At 45.4% G+C, this 27,152-nt stretch overlaps 2 protein-coding genes across 2 annotated transcripts in view; both read right to left on the bottom strand.

Moving 5' to 3' along the window:
* Positions 1-1,825: 1,825 nt before the first annotated feature.
* On the bottom strand, positions 1,826-14,155 carry Gcsh (glycine cleavage system protein H). Its single transcript, XM_052727788.1, has 5 exons — positions 13,903-14,155; positions 9,375-9,454; positions 7,736-7,799; positions 3,712-3,843; positions 1,826-2,605 (listed from the first exon to the last, which is right to left on the bottom strand). Exons 1-5 carry the CDS (start codon positions 14,039-14,041, stop codon positions 2,508-2,510), a joined length of 513 nt encoding a protein of 170 aa, XP_052583748.1. The 5' UTR covers positions 14,042-14,155; the 3' UTR covers positions 1,826-2,507.
* A 145-nt stretch (positions 14,156-14,300) lies between these two features.
* Pkd1l2 (polycystin 1 like 2) overlaps positions 14,301-27,152 on the bottom strand; it is a 96,831-nt gene continuing 83,979 nt past the window's right edge. Inside the window, exons 39-43 of the mRNA XM_052729504.1 lie at positions 25,912-26,072; positions 20,427-20,637; positions 19,385-19,486; positions 18,783-18,914; positions 14,301-16,910 (exon numbers count right to left, since the gene is read on the bottom strand). Of these exons, the coding sequence (XP_052585464.1) occupies positions 16,749-16,910; positions 18,783-18,914; positions 19,385-19,486; positions 20,427-20,637; positions 25,912-26,072 (768 nt within the window). The 3' untranslated portion in view covers positions 14,301-16,748. The remainder of the gene's footprint in view (positions 16,911-18,782; positions 18,915-19,384; positions 19,487-20,426; positions 20,638-25,911; positions 26,073-27,152) is intronic.

Genomic DNA, 27,152 nt, shown 5'->3' with positions numbered 1-27,152 from the left:
AATTTATGTGTTTAGAACAGTTGGAACAGTTCAAGTGCAGTTATATTTGCTAAGGGACAAATGAAAAGTTAGACCAGGAAAGGTGAGAATCCTCCCCGTGACCAATCTGTGTTCAATACCGTATCCACATCATCTTCCTTTTCTGTGAATTGGGGTATAGTGATGAGATGATGGTTATAAAGATCAAGAACACTTATGTAATCATTACCTAGTCCGCAGGCAGTAAGAGTAATTAGCCTAATTGCTAAGTACACGAAAGACAGTCATCCATGACACCCCGGGTGTTTTTGGTGGGGACACCAAGATAAACTTGGTGGCAGCTGTTTTCCACCAGCAGTGTGGGAAAGTGCTTTCCTCTCCTGAGGAAATTGCTCCTTTGCTGCTGCTCATCACCAGGTGTGTCTGAATCTCTTCTTTACTGTAGTCAGAGGGAAGGATAGAACAGTCTGTCTACTCTTCCTTTGTGTATGTAGTCACACACATAGTTAGTTGTTTTGCTTTTGTTTGGTGGTGGTGAAGTTTGTATGTGAAGTTTGAGCTTGTCTGAGCCCAGACTTACTATCGGATCTGTAGCCAAAAGATGACTTGAACCCCTGATCCTCTTGCCTCCACCTCCCAGTGCTGGGATTATAGGTGAGAGCCAAGCTTAGCTATACATATTTGTGTGCATAACCCCTACCCCCGTCAGCATTTTTATAGTTTACTAAATTAGAGATTATGTCATATTAGCTGTCTGAAAATACCATTTGGCAGTAAGCACACTTGAGCTGTAAAGAACAGTTATTAAGTCAGAAAGTTCCAGTGTCTGCTATCCCTAGTAAATGGAAACCGGAATATGATTTAAATTCAGTCATACCATGTGCAATGCCGATCAATCATCACCCGCTCTCCCTCTTCTAAGCTAGCATGATGAGAAGTGAAGATGGTAATTTCACTCTCTGGTTTTTTTTTTAAAGATTTATTTTATTTATTATGTATACAGTGTTCTGCCTGCATGTATCCCTTCAGGCCAGAAGAGGGAGCCAGATCTCATTACAGATGGTTGTGAGCCACCATGTGGTTGCTGGGAATTGAACTCAGAACCTCTGGAAGAACAGTCAGTGCTCTTAACCTCTGAGCCATCTCTCCAGCCCACTCTCTGGTTTTTTATTATTGCAGGGAAAGAGTGGATGCAGTCTCCCACTACTGCAGGTTATATAAACTAATTTGCCTTTGGGGAAAACACAAGGGTTAATGCACACTAAGAGCAATGCGTGAACCTTGACCTGGAAAAACCCTTCTTAATCAGTCTCCCCTGCCAGGTAAGCATTAGTGATTCCTTTCTAATCATTAAAATAATTAAATGTAATAATTAAAATGACCGTGCTAAGGGATTTCTGGCCAGTACATCTTTACTTACTTCCTCACATTTTTCTTTGTTAAGGCATACATTTCTTTTTAATTTTAGATTGTTTTATGTACTCTATGCCTACATTATGCATGTATACCATATGTGTGCCTGGTGTCAGAAGGTGGCAGATCCACTGGAACTGGAGTTAGGGATAGTTGTGAGCTACCATGTGCATGCTGGGAACTGAACCCAGGTTCTCTGCAAGAACAGCAACTGCTCTTAACCTGTGTCCATCCCCTGGCTTAATTTTTTTTTTTTAATAATTTCCCATAGCTAGGCAGGGTACAGCTCAGTGGTATCCCTAGCACCAGACACACATGCTCGTACACACATGTGCACAAGCACACATTAAAAAAAACTTCCTAGAAATTAAAATTAGCCCTCAAAAACTAGTAGTCACTAAATGAAACATTAACATCCTAATAAAAACCGAGATGAACAAAGAGGATGAATGGTTTATTTGTTTCTCACTGTGTGGCAAAGCCAGTGCCTCACAGTGGGAAAAGAATGGCAGTCAACGCAGCCCATGGTAAAAACAAGACAGTACTGTCCTTCATCTGACACTGTACAATACGTTCCTATGCTCCCAGGCATTTCCAGTGAGAAGACACATTAAGTCTTGACCAAAATCCAGTGGTGGATATGGGCAAGTTACAATATTATGGGAGACTTACAACACTGTTATCCTGAATTATGGAATTCTTATAATCACTAGTTCGGGTCTCACCATGTAACTCTGGCTGGCCTGGAACTTGTTAGTAGACCAGGCTGACCTCGAAGTAAAAGAGATCTGCCTGTTCAGTGCTAGGATTGAAGGGTAGTTCATCACCAAACCCAGCTTTATAACCATTTTTTTACCATAGATGATCTCAAGAATGCTAAACACCAGAGCTTAACCCCTAGTCTAAATACCTAGTATGGGCATTATTAAAAACATGTACATTGTGTTTATCTGTACCCATCAGGAAGTTGGGTTTTTTAAGTAGCACTGTCGAGAATAGTTTCTTTCCATCAGTATTGCTAAAAGTTATTTCAAATCTTCTATTCTCCACTAATTTAAGACAAGCATGCTGGAGCAGGCTGCTTCCCAGTTTTATTTGGGAGTGGGGTGCAGTGTTCACTCCTCAATGGATTTCACGTATTTCTCATATGCTTCTTCACTCATTAATTCATCCAGCTCTGAAGGGTCACTCAGTGACATCTTGATCAGCCAACCTGTAACCAAAACAAAATGTCATTTCAAATTTCCTTTTTCGAAAGTAAAACTCCAGCTCCAGGGGATTCAATGCCCTCCTCTGGCCTCTGAAGGCACCTGCAGGCAAATGTAAATATCCTTACACAGGATATATATAAATATTATATATATCATATATATATAATATAATATATATTTTTTTTAATAAAATCTTGGGGCTGGGGAGATAAAGGCTCAGTAGTTAAGAGTACCTGTACATACACACATACAAATTTAATTTATATTTTTAAAAAAGGTGTACCAAACACTATAACTATTACGGTGTAGACGAATTTCTAAACAGTCTTATTATATAGGGGTGCAAGCCGTAGAGATCAGAGAAATAGTGAGAGCCACCAGTTAACCTTAGCTCACCACGCCACTGTAGCGCTTCTTCCTGTCTAACCTGTGCCTTTATTGCCTTGCTGTTCTGCCCTCTCGTTGGCTCTTAGTCCAGCTACCACACTTCCTTGTCACCGCCTATCTGTACAGATCTCCAGGTCTCTATGGTTGGTACTGGGATTAAAGGTCACCACGCTTGGTTTTTCCCTAGTGTGTCCTTGAACACACAGAGACTCTGCTTGCCATGTGATCAGATTAAGGGTATGTGCTACCACTCCCTGACTTTTGTTTATGGCTGGCTATGTCCTCTGATCTCCAGGCAAACTTTATTTATTAACATACAAATAAAATATCACCACATTAGGGCAGAAGAAAGACCCAGAGCCAGACATGGTGACACACCTCGAATCCCAGCACTTGAGAGGCAGAGGTAGGCAAATCTCTGTGAGTTTGGTACTAGCAAGGGCCATATAGAGAGATCCTGTCTCAAACCACCCAAATCTGCCCCCCAACAACAACAACAACAACAACAAAAAAGAGAGAGAGAGAGAGAGCCCTAGAAAGTATGAAGGGCAAGCAGCAGGTCAAAGAGAACCACAACCAAATCCTAACGTTGCCACTTACTGACTCTATGACCCTCCAGTTATACTTTTGGGATCCTCCATTCATCTATAACATGGAGGAAACTGCAGCTGGCCTAGTTCACTGGGTTACTGTAGGGCTGCGATTCTGAGCAGCAACATACCGTCTTCATAACAGGATTTGTTGACGAGCCCTGGGTTTTCTGCAAGTGCTTCATTAACTTCTGTTACCTCTCCTGACAGAGGAGAGTAGAGTTCACTGGCAGCCTTCACACTCTCCAGAGCACCAAACTCATCTAAAAGGAAACAGTGAAAGAAAATAGTTAGCATCAGGTCCGTGACTAAAAATCCAAAATGTGGCCAGGAGTGGTGGCCCACCTTTAATCCAGCACTTGAGACAGAGACAGGAGGATCTCTGTGAATGTGAGACCAGAGTTAGTTCCAGACCAGCCAGGGATACATAGTGAGATGCTGTCTAAATGAACAAAAAAACAAAAGTAGAAAATATGGTGAGGGATGTAGCTCAATGGATACAGCACTTGCCTAGCATGCATAAGGCCATGAGTTCAATCCCCAGTACTGCATACACCTGGGTTGGTGGTGACACCTGCAATCACAGTACTGGGGAGACAGAGGCAAGAGAATCAGGAGTTCAAGATCACCCTCAGCTGTACAGGAAGTTAGAGGCTAGCCCGAGCTACAGAAGATCCTGTCTCAAAAACATAAACATCTCAAATCAAAAAAACTTTAGAAAAAAAGACCCCTTGAGATGGCTCAGTAGGTAAAGGTGCTTGCTAAGCCTGAAGACCTGAGTTCAATCCTCAGACCAAGGTACAAGGAGAGAACCATCTCTTGCAAGTTAGTTGTCACCCTCCCCCCATACAGTCATGCTAAAAAATTCTCTCTCTCTCTCTCTCTCTCTCTCTCTCTCTCCTCTCTCTCTCTCTTTCTAGTTTTTTGAAACAAGGTTTCTGTGTAACCCTGGCTGTCCTGAACTCAGAGATCCACCTGCCTCTGCCCACCGAGTGCTGGGATCAAAGGTGTGTTCCACCACGGCCCAGCACTGAATTTCTTTATTTAAACTATAGGTTCTGTTAGGTTTGTATGAGAAAGGGATAAGTGGCTGGACAAAGTGAACACACACATTCTGCACACAGTGAATGGCAAACGACAGTGTGTCTGAACACCAGTGTGCGGATGTTCAGGAAAGCATAATTCTTTCAGTTTACTAGCCACACATGGTGTCACATGTCCTGGTCTCTGATGGAGCCTTAAACCTTGTGTACATAGGACATCACCCAAGGGACTTCGTAAGGCTGAAATAACTGTGCCAAGATTTTAACTACAGTTCACCCCAAGGGAGACTGCATTTTAGAGTAAAGATTAGCTAGTAAAATGGAAGCCAAGTGTCTTAGTTACTGTTTTATTCCTGTGAGACACCATGGCCAAGGCAACTTATAAATGAAAGCATTTAACTGAGGGCTTGCTTACAGAGGGTTGGTCCATTATAATCATGGTGAGGAGGGTGGTGGCATGCAGGCTGGTGTGGTGCTGGACCAGTAACTGAAACCTCATATCTGATCCACAAATTGTAGGTCAAGAGAGAAGACTGGGCCTGGTATGGGCTTTTGAAACCTCACAGCTCACCCCTAATGACACACATCCTCCAAAAAAGCCACACCTCCCAATCCTAGACAAACAGTTATACTAACAGGGAACTAAGCATTCACACATACGAACTTATGGGGGGCCATTTTCATTCATACCACCACACCAAGTTTACACCTTAAGAACCTAGAAAAGAGCCAAGCATAGTGGCACACACCTCTAATCCCAAAACAAGGGAGGCAGAGGCAGGTGGATCTCTGTGAGTTCAAGGTCAGGCTGGACTCATTAGTTCCAGGCCAGGCAGGACAACACAGTGAGACCTGGTTTTGTTTTAATTCATTTTATTAAATTTGTATCACTTGACTATTATTATTTTGCCTACATTTATGTATGTATTCTGTGTGCATGTGTGCTGATGCCCTGGAACTGGAGGTACAGATTGTTGTGAGTCACCCTGTGGGAGCTGAGAATCAAATCTGGGTCCTTTGGAAGAACAGTCCGAGTTCTTAACCACTGAACCCATCTCTCCAGCCCTGAGACCAAATTTTTCTTTTGTTCTGTAAAAAAGGTACCTGCTGCCAAGTCTGAGGACTAAATTCAATCACTAGACCCATAGGGTGGACAGAGAGAACTGACTGCCCGAAATCACCCTCTCACTTCTACATATGCACCATGGCATATGCACAACACACACATAATATATGTATTTTTTTTAAAAAGAGAGATTCTTGCTGGGTGGTAGTGGTGCACGCCTTTAATCCCTGCACTTGGGAGGCAGAGACAGGAGTCTCTGTTTGAGTTTGAGGTCAGGCTGGTCTACAGAGGAAGTTCCAGGACAGCCAGAGCTACACAGAGAAACCCTGTCTCAAAAAAAAAAATCAAAGAGAGACCCTAAGTTGAAGGAGCCTGGGCTGCACACAAGGAAACAGGCAAGAAAAAAGAGTATGCCCACTCTCTTATCAAGATAAACATAAAATCCAGCAACACACACACACACACACTGTTTTTAAAGATCTGGTCTCACTATCTGGCCCTGGCCAGCATGGAAATAGATATGTAGATCAGGCTAGACTTGAACTCAAAAGACCTACCTGCCTCTGCCTTCAGTACTGGAATTAAAGGCATGCACTACCATGCCTGGCACTAGCAAAATATTTTTGTTTCATTTGTTTTGATATAGGGTCTCTTTTTGTAGCCCTGGCTGTCCTGAAACACTATATGTAGACAAGGCTGGTCTAGAACTCACTGAAATCCACCTGCCTCCACTCTCTAGTGCTAGGATTACAGGCATGTGCCACCACCTCCCAGCTACACACCCAGCTTTCTAATAGAGTCCTTTTTTTTTCTTGGTTTTTCGAGGTTTCTCTGTGTAGTTTGGTGCCTTTCCTGGAACTCCCTCTGTAGTCCAGGCTGGCCTCTGCCTCCCAAGTGCTGGGATTAAAGGCGTGCACCACCACCGCCCGGCTAGAGTACTTTTAAAAGTGTATATATCATGGCTTGGTGGGATTTATTCTAGTAAAGTAAGGTTGGCTAGACATAAAAAATAGATCTGTGTTTTAGGATGAAGTTCAGGGCTCCTGTGGCAGCAGTAGACATGCACCTTACTGCTTAAACAGCAGTGGATGGAAGCTCTGGGATAGATTACACAGGATTGTTTTACATCAAAGATTAAAATAATACCTACAAACAAACAAAACTGGCAAGACAAGTGGGTGCAGGTGCTTGCTGCCAAGCCTGATAACCTGAGTTTGATCCTCAGGTCCCACATAATGGAAGGAGAAACCAATTCCCAAAGTTGTTGTGTTCTCTGACTTCCACATACATGTCATGGCATGTACATGTGAACACACCCCACACATACTAAATGTAATTACTAAGTCTTGTATTAACAAAATAAAACATAAATCATTTCAATAAATGAAAATCAGTTTGACAAAATTCAACATTCAGTAATGATAAAATTCTTTGCAAACAGGAAGGAACCTCAGTGATACTGAGCATCTGTGAACTGCCCCACAGCCAGCATCACACCTAGTGATGAGACAGCAGCTGTTTCCTCCTAAGAGGAGGAACAAGACAATGTCACCCACTCTCACCACTTCTAGTACAACGTTTCCCAGACAGTCCCAGCCAGTGCAAAAGGCAAGAGAAAGAAAATGCATAACGACTAAAACATGGCCTCTCGAGTCAGGTGTAGGGGCCGCACCTGCAATTCCAGCACTTGACAGGAAGTGCAAAGCAAACTTGAGGCCATCCTAGTCCACATAGTGAATTCCAAGGCAGACCTTATCTCAAATAAATAAACAAAATATGTCTTTCAGCAAATTATGCTGTGATACATGAGTAAAACATATGAAAGAAGAAAATGAAGTCTCCAAAGCAAACTTAATGGCCTAAACATAACCAGCTATGGTGTACGGTGGCACATGCATGTAATCTAACCATGCCAGCCTGGATTATAGGGTGAAACCCTGTCTACTTCAAAATAAAGCCTGAGCTGGGTGTAGTGGCTTAGGAGGCAGGCAGATGAGTTTGAGGCCAGTCTGGTCTGTGACATTCCAAAATGAGAAATACACTCACCTTGTTTTTTCAATTTTGTCCCAACTTCAGGCAGACTACAGTAAACAACATCTCCCAAAGCTTCCTGAAATACAAAACAACATAAAAATGTCTAAGAAGTTGACCCCACCAAAGAACAGGAAAGAGACAAACACCTCATTGCTTAAATTTTTGTCTATGTATTTCACACATTCTTTGCTTTTCTGTATAACCCTTTAAACGTAAAATGGGCCAGGCATGGTAGCAAATACCTAAAATCTAGCACTTGGGGGACAGATGTAGGAGGGTAAGTCCATCGCATAAAAAGAATAAAATCAGGTAAGATTTGGCACACCTCTGGTACACAGAGGCTGAGGAAGGGGGACCCAGGTTCAAGATCCACCTTGGCTATAGAATTGGTTCAAGACCAGCTAAGGCACCTTAGCCAGAGCCTATCTCAAAATGAAAAGTAAGAAAAGGCTAGAGATGTAGCTCAGTGATGGAGAACCTGCCTCGCATGTGTGTGACCCAGGGATCAGCCACAGTACTGCGTAAATAATACTTTAAAAGCAAAAACACTCGGAAGTCAGCGGATAACTTGCAGGAGTCGGTTCTTTCCCCTACTGCGTGCATCCCGAGGATCGAACTCGGGTTGTTAGGCTTGCTGGCAAGCACTTTTACTTGTTGAGTCATCTCAGCAGCTCTAAAAGTAATCTTTGTAACTTGGGAGCTGCACTACAAGAAACAAGCCCCCAGCCAGATCTGACCTCTAGACTGGAGTAACCCCAGGCACAAAGCACGTGCTCCAAACAAGACTACAAGGTGTTCTGAGCGCCCTGTGCTTTCCACCTCTGCAGTTTTAGGCCATGACCCAAACTGCACTGTCTACTCATTCATCCACAGTGGTCCTCACAGACCTGCCTCCCGAGGCACCACCGCATCAGGTGACTGACCCACCTTCCTCACGCCCCCCACATGGGCTGTCTCCCTACATTTTGTAAGTTGCTGTCGCACAGGTGACTCCCGTGTAGATGAACTACCTGTGCTGGGCCCCCTCAATAGATATACAGGGATGCCAGGGAAGGTACCAGAAACCCGGAAGTCTTCCCAACAGTTCTGTCCTGCCTCACTGCACACATGCATGCAGTTGAAACCACTGGCCATGCGACTGCTTGGCTTCACTGAAAAGGATCTCAGTATGAGGGTAGTGACATAGGGTTGTTAATATTATTAACAGAGAAAAGGCCAGCTAAATAAAAGGCTTTGTGTCAGCAGTGTTTATCTGTGTTTCCTGTCTTGGGTCATGTGGGTTCTCACGTGTCTACAGTGGCACCCCCTAGCCCTTGAGCTTGCTCTTCTCAACTGTCCTCAAATAACATTCCCTGCTTTTAAGTGTTGACTCCGTACTTTAAAAAAAAAAAAAATCTTTCTGTTTGCAGTTTAGCCCAGGCTAGTTTCAAATTCATAACCTCCTGCCTTGGCCTGAGGATGAGGTAACAGGTCTCTTTTAACCCCGTGTGTTCTCTAACTAATTTACATTTGACTTGTTTGACTTCCAACTTCTCCCTAAGGGTCTCCAGAAGAGCCCCAAAGCACTGTATGTTTTGTTTCGTAAGGTAGAGACAATCCAGACTACTCGAGAGCAGACTGTACAAACACTTCAAGACATTCCAATCAATACCTGTGCAAAATTGCTGATTCCCACTGTTCCAATACCATTCTCTGTGGTTATCCATTCATGTTTCTCTGTGAATTTACGCACTAAAACAGAAGACCAGCATTTCAGAAAAGCAGCATCACTTCTTCAATAGCCCTTCAAACGCCATTCTGTCAAAAGCTAAGACCTCCCCAGGACTGGTGACTGACTACTGACATTGCCTTGCAGCAGTCTGATGCCCAGTAAAGAACAACAATGTGTAAAGACAGGGCGTTTTTAAAACAAAGGAATTTTGTAAAAATTGGTTTTTATGTATGTGAGGGTTTTACCTGCATGTATGTATGTGTACTACATGTGTGCAGAGTCCATGGAGGCCAGAAGAGGATGACAGAATCCCCTGAAACTGGAGTTAAAGATGGTGGTGCTGGGACCCAAACCCAGGACCTCTGGAACAGCAACTAGTGCTCTTAACCACAGAACCACCTCTCCAGCCCTGAGAGCACATCTTAAATGGAACACCTTGTACATCCCTGTGCTTATTTGTTTTAACATCAGTCTAAATCACTCAAAAAAAAATTTCAGGGTATATTTCCTGAGTTCATTCTATGACTATAGGTCTGTCTTAAAGACCTCTATTCTTTGGAAAACAGGCTTGAGGTAATGGGTTTGGGGAGGCAGCATAAAGAAAATGATGTATGCCAGGAAGAATACAGCTGACTCCTCTGAAATACCTGGGCTGAAGTGGGAAGATTGCAAGTTCAAGGGCAATCTGTAAAGTTTAGCTGGACACAGTGGCATACGCCTGTAACCCAGCACTTAGGAGGTTGTAGCAAGAAGATCAAGAGTTCAAGACTATTAAGGTGGCTGAAGAGATGGCTCAGCAGTTAAGAGCTACACTTCCAAAGGAACCTGGTTCAATTCCCAGCATCCACATGGTGGCTCATAACCATCCTTAACTCCAGTCCCAGGGGATCTGACTCCCTCTTGTGGCCTCTACAGGCACTGCATGCACGTGGTGCACAGATATAAACACAGGCAAAATACCCATATATAAAAAGATAAATAGTAAAATAACATTAAGACGATATCAAAAAACAGGAAACAGCCGGGCGGTGGTGGCTCACGCCTTTAATCCCAGCACTCGGGAGGCAGAGGCAGGTGGATCTCTGTGAGTTCGAGGCCAGCCTGGACTACCAAGTGAGTTCCAGGAAAGGCGCAAAGCTACACAGAGAAACCCTGTCTTGAAAAACCAAAAAAAAAAAAAAAACCAGGAAACAATTTTTGAAGGAATGAGAATGCAGCTCAGTAGATGATCACTTGTCTATCATGTAGGGCTGTGGTTCATTCCACTAATGGGGGAGGGGAGTTGATTTACACAAGGCACAGTGACCTGCAACTGTTAATACTGGGAAGGCCAAGGCAGGAGATCATTTGAGTATGAGAGTTTAAGGGAGCTTGGGCAACACAAGACCCTGTCTCAAAAGAAAAGAGGAGGGCTGGAGAGATAGCTCAGAGGTTAAGAGCATTGGCTGCTCCTCCAGAGGTCCTAAGTTCAATTCCCAGCAACCACATGGTGGCTCATAATCATCTGTAATGAGATCCAGTTCCCTCTTCTGGCCTGCAGGCAGAACACTGTATAGATAATAAATAAATAAATCTTAATATAAAAAAAGAAAAAGAAAAAGATTTGAAGCTGGAGAGGTGACTCAGCAGTTAAGAGCATGTGTTCCTCTTTTTTTAATATAATTTATTTTTATTGTATGTGCATTGGTGTTTTCCTGCATGTATGTCCATGTGAGGATGTCAGAACCCCTTAAATTGGAGCTACAGACAGTTGTGAGCTGTCGTGTGGGTCCTCTATAAGAGCATCTCTCCCACATGTGTTCCTCTGGCAGGGGACCTGGGTTCAGTTTCCAGCACTCACTTGGTGGCTCACGACTGCCTGTAACTAGTTTCTGTAAATCTGATGGCTCTCTTCTGACCTCCAAGGGCACCAGGCACACATGTGGCACACAGACATGCATGCAGGTAAAACACCTATAACATATATCCTTTAAGACAGAAAAACCAGCCAGACGTGGTGGTACATGTAGCCTTTTATCCTAGCACTCAGGAGACAGAGGCAGGTGGATCTCTGTGAGTCTGGTCTACAGAGTGAGTTCTCTCCAAAGCTACAGAGAACCCTGCCTCGAAAAATGAAAAGTAACCTAAAGAAGACAATGTGACTCTTAAGGTAGAGTTGGCTAAGGATACTGCAACTTAGTTCTAAGGACTGAAATGAACTCCTATAACAACTGTAACTTAGCCAAGTTCTTAGAATTCTTCAATCATTTAAGCCTGTCCTAGAAGAAAATGGTTACTGTTGTTCAAAGAAGAAAACTAGGGCCTGAGCTCAGTGGAAGAGTGCTTGTCAAAGCCTTGGCTTCAGTTCCCAGCACACTACAAAATAAAGGAAAAGGGGTTTGGGTCAAAGATGATGTACAGCTATGTGGCTGCTGCACTCAACTTTCTTTCTCAACAAGTCTAGAATTCACTGACTACATCACCAATCATGAGCAGGTCAAAACCAGCAGAGTGTCTGTCTGACTGTAAGGAGTGGACAGTTACAAATATGTGTCACCCTGCTAATATCGAGTGTCGCTACTCTGGCCTCAGTTTTGCAGCTGAGCCAGCACACCTAGGTCCACTTGACTTCAAAGTCCGTATCATCCTTTTAGACCAGGCAGGCCGCTGAGGCTGACCACAACAGGGTCCCGGTTCTCCATTAACCCTTGACCGGACTCAGAAACAAAGCAGATTAGGTAAATAATTAGTTTTCTTCCTAAGACTTGAAATACACGGTTTGAGGCCTGGGGATGCAGCTTAGTTGGTAGGTCGCTGCCTATTACTGAGGTAGCTCTGGGTTCAGTCCCTAACACTGCATAAGCTGGGTGTGGTGGCGCTGGCCACCATTATCTCAGCAATGTCAGGAGGATTGGAAGTTCAAGGTCGTCCTCAGCTACACAGGAATCTTCCAGCTGAGCTTAAGTGAGATCATGCCTCAGAGAGCAGAAACAAAACCCACCTTGGTTTGAGGCCTCAGAAAAACTCAGCTGTAACTGAGGGAAGCCTTTCATTCCCTTCCTTTCACTTCTCAAATACAATCTATTTTCTCTAATATGGACTGGTGTTTGCTGTGTGTATGTATTGTTATGTAATACACGCTACTATAACATCAGTCTGTGTTTATGTGTCAAGTTGCAGGTGACAGGACCTTAATTCAGTTCTTCCTCCCAGTAACTGAGGAAGCTATTGTCTCCACTGCTCTAATGCAGGACACTCAGGTTCTGAGACGTAGAGGGACTGTGCCCAAGACCTCACAGCTCTAAGAGGAAGAACCAGAATTGAGTAATGTCTGTGCGCTTTTCCAAGTGCAGGCTCTGCACCCTGCAAAATAAGTGTGTAAAATTCTGCCAGTTAAAAGAGGGTAAAAATTAAAACCTGAGTAGTTAAGCAGACCATGGGAATTGATATTTTGGGCAATATTTAACTAAATACTGGAACTCCGTATGTAGCTCAAGCTGGCCTCGGCCTCAGTGATCCTCCACCTTAGCAGTGCTTACACTGTTACAGGTGGGAGCCACTCACATACCTGGTTTGAAATGGAGTTCTTATTTGTACTCCAGTCAATAACACACTGATGTGTCACAGACTAAATAGAGAAATGTTAGCAAGAAAGGAGCAAACTTTGCACTCCACACTGAGGAACACCGTGATCGACATTTTGAGCTCGCACAGATTTCTGACCCAAGAGCCTTGCTGAGAGCAGCCGTTCAGATTTGTGCTGCCTGAATAGAGATCGTAAAAAGGGCAGTTAGGGGCTCCACTATTTGCGCATAAAGAAAGAAAACTGTTTCCCAACTAACTGTGCGAACGCGTATAATGGGCAGGTCTCCCAGTTATTTCCAGTCCGTCAAATTAGCCTCTTTTCAGCCCCAGTACACATCAATGACTCCATTACAGACGTTAGCAGAACTTCTCTGAAATCTAGAACACTTTTCCTTGCCTTTCTGTAGTTCACTGCTGAATCTTCAATGCCTTGCTTGCTTTGCGGACGGGTAGTAAGAAGCTTTTTCATTTCTGCACTTTGACTTTTCTTTCGTTTATCTGTGCGTGCACTCAGTGCTAAATTTTAGCAAGTGCTTCTGTTTGACTTCACTTCGCAGTTCCCCGTTATGGTTCACTTAGTTAAGCACTCCACATTCGGGGTCTCTGTCCACCCAAATGTAAGCCACTCCTGCACGAGTGGCCGGCTTACCTGCCGGTCCAGCCGGCCTTCCCTCCCAGCTCCACCTTTTTACCCCGGGTACAAAGTTTGCTCGTGTCCTCTCGCGCCTACTTCAAGAGGGAGAAAGGCCTCAGAATCAGGATCCCAAGAGTGAGAAGCAGTGCGGATAGGGCTGCAGCTCGCTCGGACCGGGAGGCTTGGTTGTGGGTCGCCTGACGTCCCCCGGCTGCTCGGCCGTGAACAGGAGCCGTGAACAGGAGCCGTGACCACGTGCCCCCCACTTACCCGACAGCACAGCGGATCCAGTGCTCAGCGCGCGGACGGCGAAGGCACTCGGCACCCAGGGCCGTGGTGGGCAAGAGGCCAGGGCGGTGCGCAGGCTGCAGGCCACGGCCCGCGCGCTCCTAGCCACTCGCAGCGACATGATCGGGGGTTCCTAGGGTAACCGCACTGCGCCTCCGCCACCGGGCAGGCGGTAACCGGGTGGGCCGGAGTAAGCGGAGCACCGAGCCCGGGGCGGGGCTCGGGCTAGACGCACTCTGATTAGACAGCTCGAAGGTCCCACTTCGGATAGGACGACCCGCGCGAGGGGTGTGTCCCTGTGGAAGAGCTGAAGCCCGGATGGGGCTGTGTGAGGGGCGTGGAAATGACTGGGCGGAGAGGAGGCGGGGCCTCGCCTTAGCCTCGCACTAAGACTGTGAGCTTGGGAATGGAAATACTGAGTTAACAGTCTGTGCATTTCCCTAAACTGCATCACCTCAGTGGCCAGGGAAAGACTCCAGCAAGGATGGCTTTGCTGGGCTAACGCAGTATCATGCCATTAAGCCAAAAAGTCCTAGGGAAGATGAGGTGCCGCTAGGCCCTTTAAAGCATACAGTTAGGCCTATCTGCACAAGGTCACTCCCAAGGGGATTCATTTCATCTGAAGACCAGTCAGTGCTAGGCATTGGACAAAGTCACTCTGACACAGATCATATGCGGTTTTTTGGCTTTTTGGTTGTTTGGTTGTTTGGTTTCTCTGTTTAGTCCTTGCTGTCCTGGAACTCACTTTGTAGACTAGGCTGGCCTTGAACTCAGAGATCCGCCTGCCTCAGCCTCCTGAGTGCTGGGATTAAAGGCGTGTGCTACCACCGCCCAGCCTTGTATGCATTTTTAAATGCTGAAAATAACCCAGCCGCTTTATCAGTTTACAGATCCCAACTGGGTCAGAGACTCTTAGCCCCAAGGGAAAGAGAGAATCATGCAGTTTATGTGGGCCTAGTACTATCTGTGATCACAGCTGCTGAATGAACCTGGGTCCTCTGCAAGAGCAGCAAGCACTCTTAACCACTGACTCCTCAGCCCCCTAAGATTTTTAATATCTAGCTAGAAAGTAGGAGTTGTCCATCCTCAGGGTTGATTATCAAGTCAGAGACCTCCATTCCTTACCAGCATCAACCTGGCTTCTCTAAACTCTTCACTGTCAAGGGAAATGGGTTGCCATAACCAAGACAAACCAGGATTTACCTTGTGGTGGCTGCAGAAGTCCTGTGGGAGAAGGGGGAGAGGGCTCCCTGAAAAAGGGTCAGTTTCCCTTAGTCAAGAGGAAAGCATGGGATGGGTCTGGGGCAGGGAACCCCCAGGGTCTCTACAGTGGATTCGGGAAAGAGGGAGGGGCAAGACATACTAGAAGCTGTGCTGGATGCTCACTCCTGGCTGCTGGTGAGGAGGAGGTAGGAGCGAGACAGACTCCCTCGTAGGCAGACAGGGATAACAAAGGTGGTTAGCTTCCACGGTGGCCATCCTCTTCCTCACCCTCCTGACCTGAGACAAAAGGCTGGCAACTTAAAGGCCTTGTGGGCTTTCTCTCCTGCCAGCAGGGCCCCCTGCGCAAGGACTGGCTCAGTAAGTTCAAGGCCACATCAGGATTCATTGACACAGCAGTTGTGGGCCAACCAGTCAGCCTGGCTTTCTTCAAACTGACCAACCCTTACAGGGAAGCCGCTTCAGAGACAAAAGCAAACAACAATAAACAGCCCTCCAGAAGAGACTGGAATCCCCCCTCTGCTTTACAAAGGGTCTTTTTTTTTTCTGTGCTTTTGCTGCATGCCTGTGTCCCCCTCCCCAACCCCAATAAAAAGCCTTTCTTCAACTGCTGATTTCTGTTTGCTCCTGTTTGCTGTGTTCAAGAGTTCTCAGATGCCACCTGTAGAGACTGCTTCCTGCTACTTAATTATTTAGCAGTGAAAACAAAACCAATCAAGACCGGGCGGTGGTGGCACACGCCTTTAATTCCAGCACTCAGGAGGCAGAGACAGGAGGATCTCTGTGAGTTCAAGGCCAGCCTGGGCTACCGAGAGAGTTCCAGGAAAGGCACCAAAACTACACAAAGAAACCCTGTGTGTGGTGGGGGACCCCAGAGGAGCTGGATGTGGTAGTGCACAACTTTGATCCCAGCATTTGGAGGCAGAGGCAGGCTGATCTCTGAGTTCAAGGTCAGCCTGATCTACAAAGAGAGTTCCGGGACATCCAGGGTTATACAGAGAAATCTTATCTCAAGGAAACAAAACAAAAACAAAACCCTAGAGAGTAATAGTGCTCCTCCTGGTTTGTGGTTTTTGTTTGTTTGTTTTGGCTTGGTTTTTGGTTTTCTGAGACAAGGTTCCTGGCTGTTCTGAAACTCACTCAGTAGACCAGGCTGGCCACGAATTTACAGAGATCCATCTGCCTCTGCCTCCCGAATGCTGGGATTAAAGGCGTGTACCACCACCGCCCAGCACTCTTCCTGATTTTTAAGTCGCTCAATTTGTCATTCTTGGTCCCAGAAAGCTAACAGGACACCTATTAGCATTTGGAGAAGTTTTGGGAATCATTCAAAGGCAACTATCAATGATCAAACTGGTGAATTAATCGTTCCGAAGAGAATATTCTTTTCCACACATGTGTGTTTTATTTCTAGGAGGAAATACATTTGAACAAGCAGGCTCTCACACGGTGACACCATTATAAATGTATGTATTGTGACTATTTTACTACCGGAGTTCCAGAACTCCTCTATAGAAAGCAAAGCAGTCCTCCCGTGAGACTCCAGAGTCACTATTGGCAAGTGCAGGCTGGACGCTCTGGCCTTCTCCCACATGTGGTTATACAGTTTAAATCCGGGGCAAAGTTTGTGCTGGTTGAGGGGAGAGAGCCTGGGAGGATGGCTCTGGCTGCTCATTGCTGCTCTGAGGCTCTTCCCTTTTATATCTGACACCCAAAAAGCTGAGGATTTTCATCAGGAGCAATTCCGCAATCTCTCCTTCCTCTGACAGCTGCAAGAAGAAAGGACCAAGTGATATATCTGGAACCATCCCAAGATTTTACTGTCCCGGTCGGTCCCAGGGCTGAGGCTACTACGGCCTGATGGTAGAGTATGTGGCTAATGAGCTCAAGGCTCTGGGTTTTATCCTCAACACCAAAAACAAACAGAAGCAGCCTGTTGTTTCCAAGCCTAAAGTCACTAGGTTGTCCTAGGGTTGGGATGATGATATACTTCTGGGACTCCACCTCTACTGGGGTGGGCGGGGGCAGGGGGTGTTCTTCGTGTTGTCTCCAGTGGGCCCTCTTCCTCTGTGTTGAGCATGTCTGGGTTTTCCTAGCAGGGCTTTCCATCCCAAACTGGACAGAGAAACCTTGGCTGGTTACTGCACCTGAATTTAAGCACTGGACACCTTTCAGAGATGACTATCACCCACCTCACTCAGCCCTGCAGTGGGGCTTTTCCCGTGTTACCATTTCATTTCTGCCTCCTCTGCTGACCTCTCAGTCTAGCCCAGCATGGGAGGGATTAGGATATCTGGGGCATGAAGAACTGAACAGGTGTTTCTCACTATACCTTTCCCATACTTACCATAAGCGATAGATGGATGATAGGTAGGTAGGTAGGTGATAGGTAGCTAGGTAGCTAGATAGAAAGATACATAGACAGGGCTCTAAACTAAAGAAAAAGGCATTGTGACACACACACCTGTAACCTCATCCTTTAGAGGCTAAGACAAAATCCAGTCTGAGCTGCATATCACAATCCTGTCTCATTCATAAACAAATAAAGCAACCAAAAACAAATTGTAGGACATAAGAACGGCAGGCCATACTTAAAGACTGTAGGTAGAGCCACATAGACATGGTGGAACATGTCTATAATCCCAGCACTTGGGAGGCAGAGGCAGGAAGATCAGGAGTTCAAGGCCAGACTGAGATCCATGAAATCTTGCCTAAAACAAACAAACAGCAAAACTGTACATACATCAACAAAGCCGTCCTATTGGATTAGGGATCCAGAGTAACACCAATTACATCAACACCGACTACTCTCCAATATGGTCATATATGGAAGTAGTAGGACTTGGCATTTTGACCAAATGACCATTTTTTAGAGGACAAAATTTCAATTCATAACAGCTGCTAAGCCCCCTCAAAAAAGCTTCTTAGACAGTGAAAACATAGGCAATATTTAGTTGCAAAAGATTATGTAGGCCCAGTGTGGTGACACACACCTTAGATTCCATCACCTAGGAGGCATAGGCTGGTTGGTCTGTGTGTTACAAGGCCAGCCTGATCTACTTTTTTTTTAAAAAAAAGAGTGAGTTACTGATAGCTACCACGCCAGGCGGTGGTGGCGCACGCCTTTAATCCCAGCACTCGGGAGGCAGAGCCAGGCGGATCTCTGTGAGTTCGAGGCCAACCTGGTCTCCAAAGCGAGTTCCAGGAAAGGCGCAAAGCTACACAGAGAAACCTTGTCTCGAAAAACCAAAAAAAAAAAAAAAAAACAAAAAAACGGATAGCTACCACAACATGGATAAGCCTCAAAAATAGTGTCCTCAGGCTGGAGAGATGGCAGTTAAAAGCACTTGCTCTTCTTGCTGAAGACCCAGGTTCCATTGCTAGCACCCACACTGGGCAGCTCATAACCATCTGTAACTCCAGTTCCAGGGAATTCCAGTTCTGGCCTTCACAGGAACTCCAAGCAGTTAGTAGCACACATACAAACACACAGGCACACACACACACACACAATAAATAAATAGATAAAGGAATAAGTAGTAAATAAAATAACTGTCCTAAGAGGAAGCAGCCAGAGGCAATAGCACATTCATATATGATCCCATTTATATGAAGAATAAGTGAAAAAAGAGTGAGTTCACCTGGTCATATTTTTGTTCCTCACTGAAGGCCACCAGAATGACAGAGATAAACAGATTCAGTACCACAAATGTCATAAAAACTATGCAGGAGCCAATGAGGAAGGAGCCAAGAACTGGGCTGTAGTCCAGGACCTGCCAGGAAGAAAGCCCATCGTTCCCATCTCCTGTAGCCACCATCCCCCTGAGAACCCCTCAGCAGTCAATCAGGTCCTTTGAGCTGAGTAGAGTCAGGAAGATGCCCTGTGCCTGAGTCTGGGAGCATGGACTAAGCTCCTCAGAGCTGGCCCAGAACGGGTATCGGCTGCACCGCTGCCCATCACTGCTTCCTCTAAAAACAGGCACCATTTCTAGCTAGGGCTGGGAATTTCTGCAACCCAACATGGCCCTCCCCACGATCTGGTGTTCTTCTGTAAGCAGAAGCCCCCAGAGTAGGCCGTCTAAAGGAGGGAAAACAGTTTTATTGGTCTAGAGAAGCTCTGTGCTTCCCAGGCTCTGCACTACACCCGGGGTAGTACAGGGGAAGGGGGTCAGGGAGTGATTTTAACGCAGATTCTGCACAGATCGCAGTGGCCACGCCCACTCCCATCCCCCTCTCCCATTACCTCTTCGTAGTTGAAGATCCCCAGCTGCAGGCTGATCATTGTCTCCGCTGCATCAAAGAGGGTTTTGTAGGAACAGAGTTTCCAACCAAATATTAAGTTCGACTGTCACGGAAAGAGTCTTCATGAACAGGGAAAGAAAGTGCAAAGCCCCTCCCCTAGTCCTGCTGCCTGAGATCTTGACTGGGATATACAGAGGGGGTGAAGGACTAACATGGGATGCAGACAAGGACACATGGGCTGCTGGTACATATGGTCTGTGAGTGCTGGGAGGTATGAGACTGGACGAAGCTGGGGTGAGAGATGACCAAAGCAGGGCTAAAGGTCAAAGACAAAATGGCTACCCAGGACCGTGTTGGAAAATCATGGACCTATTGTGCCTCAGGGTTGGAATGTGCATTTGGATAGAGAGCAGGAAGAGGCCAGAAGCCTTTTTCTTAGTACTTGATAATAAGAAAGAGTTGAAAAAGGAAAAAGAAAAAAAAAAAAAAAAAGAGTTGAAGGGTCAGTGTTGGTTGTTGGCTTTTTTTTTTTTCTAGTGACAAACATGTTAACTGTCAACATGTAGTGTTAAGCAACTGAACGAAACAATATTGGCACTCCTGAGTCCAAGTATTTAGGTCTGCACTCTGACCTCTCCACCTCTGCCCGAGCTCAAGGAGAGGGTGGGCCAATTCATTCATGAGCACAGTAGGTGCTCACTGTTCATGCCTGGAAAGTAGCCATGAGGCTTCTAAGCAATTGGGGTATCAGAACTGGCCGCCTGAGCAGGGCCAGCTGTAGAAAGCAGCCCATCACGAGAGGCCACTGCGTCCTCCTGGTCTTGGACTTTGTGCTGCCTCACTCCTGTTCTACTGAGGTCCTGTCTTTGTTCTTGGAGGTGGAAATTTCCTAAGGTCTCAGCTAAGAGATCCTGGATTCACAAGCACTGTCATTTCCTTTGGAATCCCAGTCCCCCACTAACCCTGACTGTCCCCTTCACAGTACCAAGTAGCCTTACTTCCATCAAGACCTGCCCTGAGGTTTTCCCAAAGGAGGCACTCACTGCAATGGAATAAGCCAGGAGCATAATAAGGATGACGGTGACAAAGCCTGAAATGTCACCCCAGGCCCGGCGTAGTGCTGATGTGATCATGTTCATTTTGGGATTCAAGCGGAGCAGGTGCCAAAGCTTCACTGTGGACAGCAGGACCAGGAAGGCAATGATGTAACCAAGCACAGCATCAGTTGCTGCTGTCTCACTGAAACTGATCCCCCTGTGGGAACAACGGGAAAGCCCTCTCAGATACCAGCATGGCTGGAGTCCATCCAGACACAGGGTTATATTTACTGTGATATCTGAGGTCAACACGTCCTGAAATAGGTCTGGGACTAATTCCAGTGATGATGGTGGTGGTCATATCGAGGAGCATGTCGTTATTCTTGTTGGTGATGGTGGTGGTAAGAATGATAGTAGTGGATGTACCAATAAGATGGCTCAGTGGGTAAAAGTAATTTCCAGGCAAGCCTGGTCACCTGAGTGGGTTCCCAGAACCCATGTAAACGTGGGGAATGTGGAAGGAGAGAACCAACTTCTAAAACTGTCCTATGGTCTCCACACATGTGGAGACATGTTTGTGCCTACTCTCTGTCTGTCTGTCTGCCCCCCCCCCCCCCCGCCCCGTGTGTGTGTGTGTGTGTGTGTGTGTGTGTGTGTGTGTGTGTGTGTGTGTGTCTATCTCTCTCTCTGTGTCTCTCTCCTTCTACCCCCCCAATACTCATAAATAAAATATGCTAGATGTGGTGGTGATGCCTTTAATCCAGTATTTGGGAGGTAGAGGCAGGCAGATCTCTGTGTGAGTTCAGATCCAGCCTGGTCTTCAGAGTGAGTTCCAGGACAGCCAGGGCTATGTAGAGAGCTGCCTCAAAAAAACAAACAAGCAAAGTAAGTTAACAACTCAGTTAAAACAGAAGAATGATTATGGTGTCAGTAGTGATGATGACATTGGTGATGGTGGAGTGATGGAGATGTAGTAATGGTGACAACAGTGGTGACCAGGATGAAGGTGATGCTGTTGGTGATGGCGGTGATCATGATGATGAAGGGGATGAGAAGAGTGAGAGTGATGATGATAACAATGATGCTGAGAATGCTGAAAATGGTGACGATGATGCTGATGATGGTGATGAGAATGCTGATGATGATGGTATTGATGATGATGATAGCGATGATGATGAGAAGCTCCTGATGGTGATGATGATGATGGTATTGATGATGATGATGATGATGATGAGAATGCTGATGATGATGGTATTGATGATGATGATGATGATAACAATGATGATGATGGTATTGATGATGATAACAATGATGATGAGAATGCTGATGATGATGGTATTGATGATGATGATGATTATATTGATGATTATGAGAATGCTGCTGCTGATGGTATTGATGATGATATTGATGATGATGGTATTGATGATGATGATGATGATGGTATTGATGATGATAACAATGATGATGAGAAGCTGATGATGGTGATGAGGATGATAATGTGACCTTGAAGATTCAGTGGCTTATTCTCTGGGCCTTCAATCAGCAGTTTTGATTAATGGCTAGAGAGCTATAGAAGGATGACAAAAGAGGAATATATTGGGGTAGGGGGTTGGGAGGATGGAGAGTCTTTTGTGAGTCTTGACCTTCCTGCTCTGGGGTCACTAAATGCCACTCCCTCCTGCACACTTATTTGAGTGTGCATTCCCAGCTGCCTTCATATTGAAAGAAGCATAGAGCTGTCATCTGTTTGTTGTGCTAAGTGAGAATCTGATTTGAACTTCAAGATGGAGCAGGTCTTGCTATCTCCAGCTCAAAGATAAGAACCGAGAGTTGGCACAAGATCACTCAGCTGGTGATGTACAAACTTGTGAAAGGAGGAAAGAGCTGGAATCCAGGTGTGTCTGATTTCAAAGCCCTCCATTCTCCTTTGGAGCCAATGTATTCCAAATTCAGTCTAAACACTAGTGTGGCATTTTATTGTTTTGAAACATGTTCTCATGTTGGTTGCCCAGGGTGGCCTCAAACTCACTATGTGGCTGAGGACAACCTTAAGCTTTCTAACCTCTTACCTCAGCCTCACAGGTGTTAAGATTTCCAATGTGTAGCACTGTGCCCAAGCCAGCTCTAATATATACCTTTTTCTATCAGCTTATATTAATTACATAATAATGAGTTTCACCAAGATAGTTCCATACATGCATATGATGTGTTTTACACAATGTGTTTTGATTCCCCCCTATTAACCTCTCTGGTCCTCTTAACCCCACTCCTGCTGACCCTGCCTAACCTGTTCTCCTCCTTCCATGCTCTCTTGGTTTTTGTTTTGGTGAGCCAATGGTTTTACTTAGGGTTGCTTACATAAGCACCAGCAACTAAGCACGGTTTATAGCTTTTAAAATCTGTTTTTCTAATCGGTATTTTAAGTTTAGGTAGACATACCACGTTTCTCATTTATTGAAAAAATTACAGCTACTTTACAGAAGCAGTCTTGCCGAACAGGCCCAAAGCCTGCCTCTGTCAAACTTTCCCTTACACCTGCTGGCTTTAGCCACCCACCAGGGCAGCTTTCTGTAGGGAGCATAGGTAGGCATGGACTGGCTTTGCCCCTTTAGGTCCTAGTCAGGCCTACTACAAAAGTCTCTAGCCTTCCACAATCTTCCTCCTCCTCTCTGAACAAACTGGAGTCCTGGTATGGATGGCTACTTCCTCTTTGGTGTCTTTGAGCATTTTCCGACCCCTACTCCTGAGCCGACAAGATGGCTTAATGGGGAAAGGCACTCACTGGCAAGGCTGATGATCTGAGGTTGATCTTGGAGACCTACATGACAGAAGGAGAGAGCTGGCTCTTTCAAGTTGTCCTTTGATGTCCATATGCATGTCCCCCCCAAAAAATAAATAAATAAGTATAATTAGCAAAATAAAATACCAAATCCCTTTCATGTCATTGAATTGCTCAATGAATGGAAACAATAACAATTCCCAGGCCCTTGTCTGAGAAGGCAATTAGCTTCATTATAGTACGCCTCTCAACTTTGGCTCACGGCACTATAACTCCAGTTCCAGGGAATCCAGCACTGTCGTCTGGCCTCCTTGGGCACCATCAGGCACACATGCAGTGCACAGACATACATTTAAGCATTATCCAGCCAAATAAAAAATTTTTTTTAAAGATTTATTTATTATGTAAACAATATTCCCTGCAGGCCAGAAGAGGGCACCAGATCTCATTACAGGTGGTTGTGAGCCACCCTGTGGTTGCTGGGAATTGAACTCAGGACCTTTGGAAGAGCAGTCGGTGCTCTTAACCACTGAGCCATCTCTCCAGCCCAAAAATATTTTTAAAAATAAATAAAAGTATTTTATTAAAATTCAGGACTTGGGCTAGGGGATTATCTCAGTAGTAGAGTATGTACTTAGCATACAGCAAGGCCCTGGGTTTGATCCCCAGCAAAAGAAAGGAAAAGAGAGAAAGAGGGGGGAGGGTAGGAGGGAGGGAGGGAGAAGGAATCAGGTAGGTTCTTGGAGAAAAAAACGCTTATCTATTTAAAAATTTGTATAGGCTTCTGAAAAAAGATAAAAAAAAAAACCATGACTTTACTTAAAATGATCTGACAGCATAGACCTGTAATCCCAGCTATTTGAGGAGCCAAGGCAGGAAGGTTGGAAGTTCAAGACCTGTATAGACTGCAAAATAAGTTCAAAGTCAGCCTGGGTGAATCTTTGAGACCCTGACTCAGTTCTTTTTAAGTAAAACTAAGACTAGGATGGGGGGGTGTGGTTCACTGGGATGGGGGGTGTAGTTCCCTGGGATGGGGGTGTGGTTCCCTGGGATGGGGGTGTGGCTCCCTGGGATGGGGAGTGTGGTTCACTGAGATGGGGGTGTGGTTCACTGGGATGGGGGTGTGGTTCACTGGTAAACCGCTTGCCTAGCATGTGTGAGGTTCTGGGAGGTTCTGGGTTCAAGCCCTAGCATTGAAAAACAGAAACTAAAAATCTTTGGTTAATAGATTAATAACATTATCAAATTCAACTAAGGGTTTCAAATTAATCTTCAAACTGAGGTTTAACTGCACTTAGGTCTGCTGGGCTCAGTAGTAGAGCAATTTCTAGGAAGAGTGAAGCCCTGGATTTAAGGGTTTGATCCTCAGCACCACATCACCAAAAAAAAAAAAAAAAAAAAAAAAAAAAAGAGCAAGCTGGGTGTGGTGACAAAGGCCGTTAATACCAGCACTCGGAAGGCAGAGGCCAGTCTGGTCTACAAAGTGAGGGCTGTTACACAGAGAAACCCTGTCTCGAAAAACAAACAAACAAAACCCAAGGGCTAGAGAGATGGCTGAGCAGTGTTTACTGCCCTTCCAAAGGACCCAGTTTGGTTCCCAGCAACCACATTGTTCAGCTCATAACCTCCAGTAACTCTTGCTCTGGGGGAACTAATACCCTCTTCTGGCTTCTGCATGCATCAACACACATGTGGCAGGCACTCACACACACACAGACGCATGAATAAAACAGTCTTTTAAAAAATTAATTCAGACTTGACTTAGGTTTCTGAAAACTGGAAGATTTCTTTTTTATATTTTTTCTGACATCCACTGTAAAGAGAGAACTGTCTAAGTCAGTTCAAAACCCAAGAAAATAATAAACTGTGTGGATGTCTAGAATGAAGTATGAGGTGAAAGGAGGAAGGAACGCATTTGTCAAAACGCTGTGGTGTATGTATGATCTCATGGGCCACCTGTCACAAACTCCGCAGTGTTCCTCTGAGAACCCAGCCTTTGTTCTCTGGACGGCCAGCTCTTTGTGGGAAAGGTCAGAGGGTCCACACTTGGGGCTACATGGGCCAGAGGGTTCCTGTCTCAGTGACTCAACATTGCCACTGTAGCAGAAAAGCAGCCATAGGCAGTATGTGAGCAAACAGGTGTGCCCACCCATATTGTAATACAACTTTATTTGCAGCAGGGCATGGTGGCACATGTCTGTAATCCCAGTATTAGGGAGACAGAAGCAGGAGGACCAGAGTTCATGCTCATCTGCATGAACAGCTAATGTTCTTAACCACTGAATCATCTTCCAGCCCTGTTACTGTATTTTGTATTAAAGATTCCTCTAGATGTAGAACAGCAAGAGAGGGTAATGGTGTGTGTGTGTGTGTGTGTGTGTGTGTGTGTGTGTGTGTGTGTGTATAAATATGATCAAAGTGTATTAGATGCATGTATGAAAATGCCACAATGAAACCCATTATTTTGTATTTATAACAAATGTATAATTTTAGTAATTAATACATGCTAATTTAAAATACAAAAAAAAAGAAACCTTTCCAATTTCATAAGTTCCAGACCTTGAGGGTGAATCTAAGAGCAGCTGAGGTTATATCTTCGAGGACTGCCCTCCATCCACTCAGGGTCGGCAGGGTTTCCAAAGCCTTCCCCTGAAGGAGCTATAGGAAGGAGAGGTAGGGGAGGGCCAGGGAAGCCAAGAAGCAGCTACATACTCGCCCCTGTGCTTCCGGAAGTGCTGGAGGTCACGATCTGCCAGGATTGCCCTCTTCACAAACACCACCAGGGCACTCCAGCTGGTGAGGATGATGGTCAGTTCGAGAAGATTCCACTTGCTGCAAAAGTAACCCCACTTCTGCTTCCTCATGAGCTTACCCTGGGAAAAGGGTCCAGAGATTCTGCTTCAGGCTATGGCAGTGTCTACACCTTCAAACCAAAGACCTCTGGCAGGATGTTACCCTGCCCCACATACAGAGTCCCTGGAGATCCCACCACTAGCTCAGCTGCCAGACTTGAGGCGTAAATATAGTAGCTAAGAATGTGTGCATGTACGTGTATGCGTGTGCTACTGGGGATTGAGCCAGAGGCTTTAAGCATTCTAGGCAAGCAGTCTGCCACTGAGTTATATCATCAGCCATGTATAGCAGGCTTTCTTTTAGGCCACCATCCAGCTCCCAAATCACGACACGGAGACTTATTATTAGTTATGAATGCTCAGCCTTATCTTATGCTTGTCCCACTAGTTCTTATAACTTAATCTGTTTCTCTTCATCTACGTTTTGCCTTGGGGCTTTTTACCTTTTTTTCATTCTGTATGTCTATTCCGTGTCTGTCTGTTTGGCAGCTACCTGGTTGCCTAGCCCAGGAGTCTCCCTTTCTTTCTCCCTCCTCTTCTCCCTTCTCTCATTATTCTCTCTGCCCGCCAGTCCTGCCTATCCCTCCTCTGCTGAGCTATCAGCCGTTCAGCTTTTTATTAGACTTTAGGCAGGCAAGGTGAAACAGCAACACATCGTTATCTAATTAAACAAGTGCAGCATGAACAAAAGCAATACACCTTTGCATAGTTAAAGTAATATTCTGCCACATAAGCAAATGTAACACATCTTTACATAGTTAAAGTAATATTCCACAACAGCCATCTTTTACTTTTTCTTAAGATAGGGTCTTGCCAGGCAGTGGTGGTGCACGCCTTTAATCCCAGCACTCAGGAGGCAGAGGCAGGCGGATCTCTGTGAGTTCAGCCTGGTCTACAGAGCGAGATCCAGGACAGGCACCAAAACTACACAGAGAAACCCTGTCTCGAAAAAAAAACAAAAAAAAAAAGGGGGGGGGGCGTCTTTTAGCTCTGTAGCCTAGGCTGCCCTTGCACCAACAATCTACCTGCCTCTGCTTCCCAAGTTCTGGGATTACAGGTATGTGCCACATCCAGTTGGGTGCCCTGCTGTAAGAGGTCATG

Source organism: Peromyscus californicus, unplaced genomic scaffold (assembly GCF_007827085.1).
Source record: "Peromyscus californicus insignis strain IS unplaced genomic scaffold, ASM782708v3 Scaffold_8__1_contigs__length_139910024, whole genome shotgun sequence".
In the NCBI taxonomy this organism is placed as follows: domain Eukaryota; kingdom Metazoa; phylum Chordata; class Mammalia; order Rodentia; family Cricetidae; genus Peromyscus; species Peromyscus californicus.
Note: the sequence above shows the minus strand (reverse complement) of the source record. Positions and strands in the feature narration are given on the sequence as shown.

What these genes read in the sequence shown, in the direction of transcription:
- Gcsh (XM_052727788.1), bottom strand. Translation starts at nt 14,041, where the DNA reads ATGTCGCTGCGAGTGGCTAGGAGCGCGCGGGCCGTGGCCTGCAGCCTG. An exon ending in GAATCAGCAATTTTGCACAG is followed by an intron (nt 7,800 to 9,374) that starts GTATTGATTGGA and finishes TTTGTATTTCAG; the next exon opens with GAAGCTTTGGGAGATGTTGT. An exon ending in GACAAAATTGAAAAAACAAG is followed by an intron (nt 3,844 to 7,735) that starts GTGAGTGTATTT and finishes GTTTCCTTTTAG; the next exon opens with ATGAGTTTGGTGCTCTGGAG.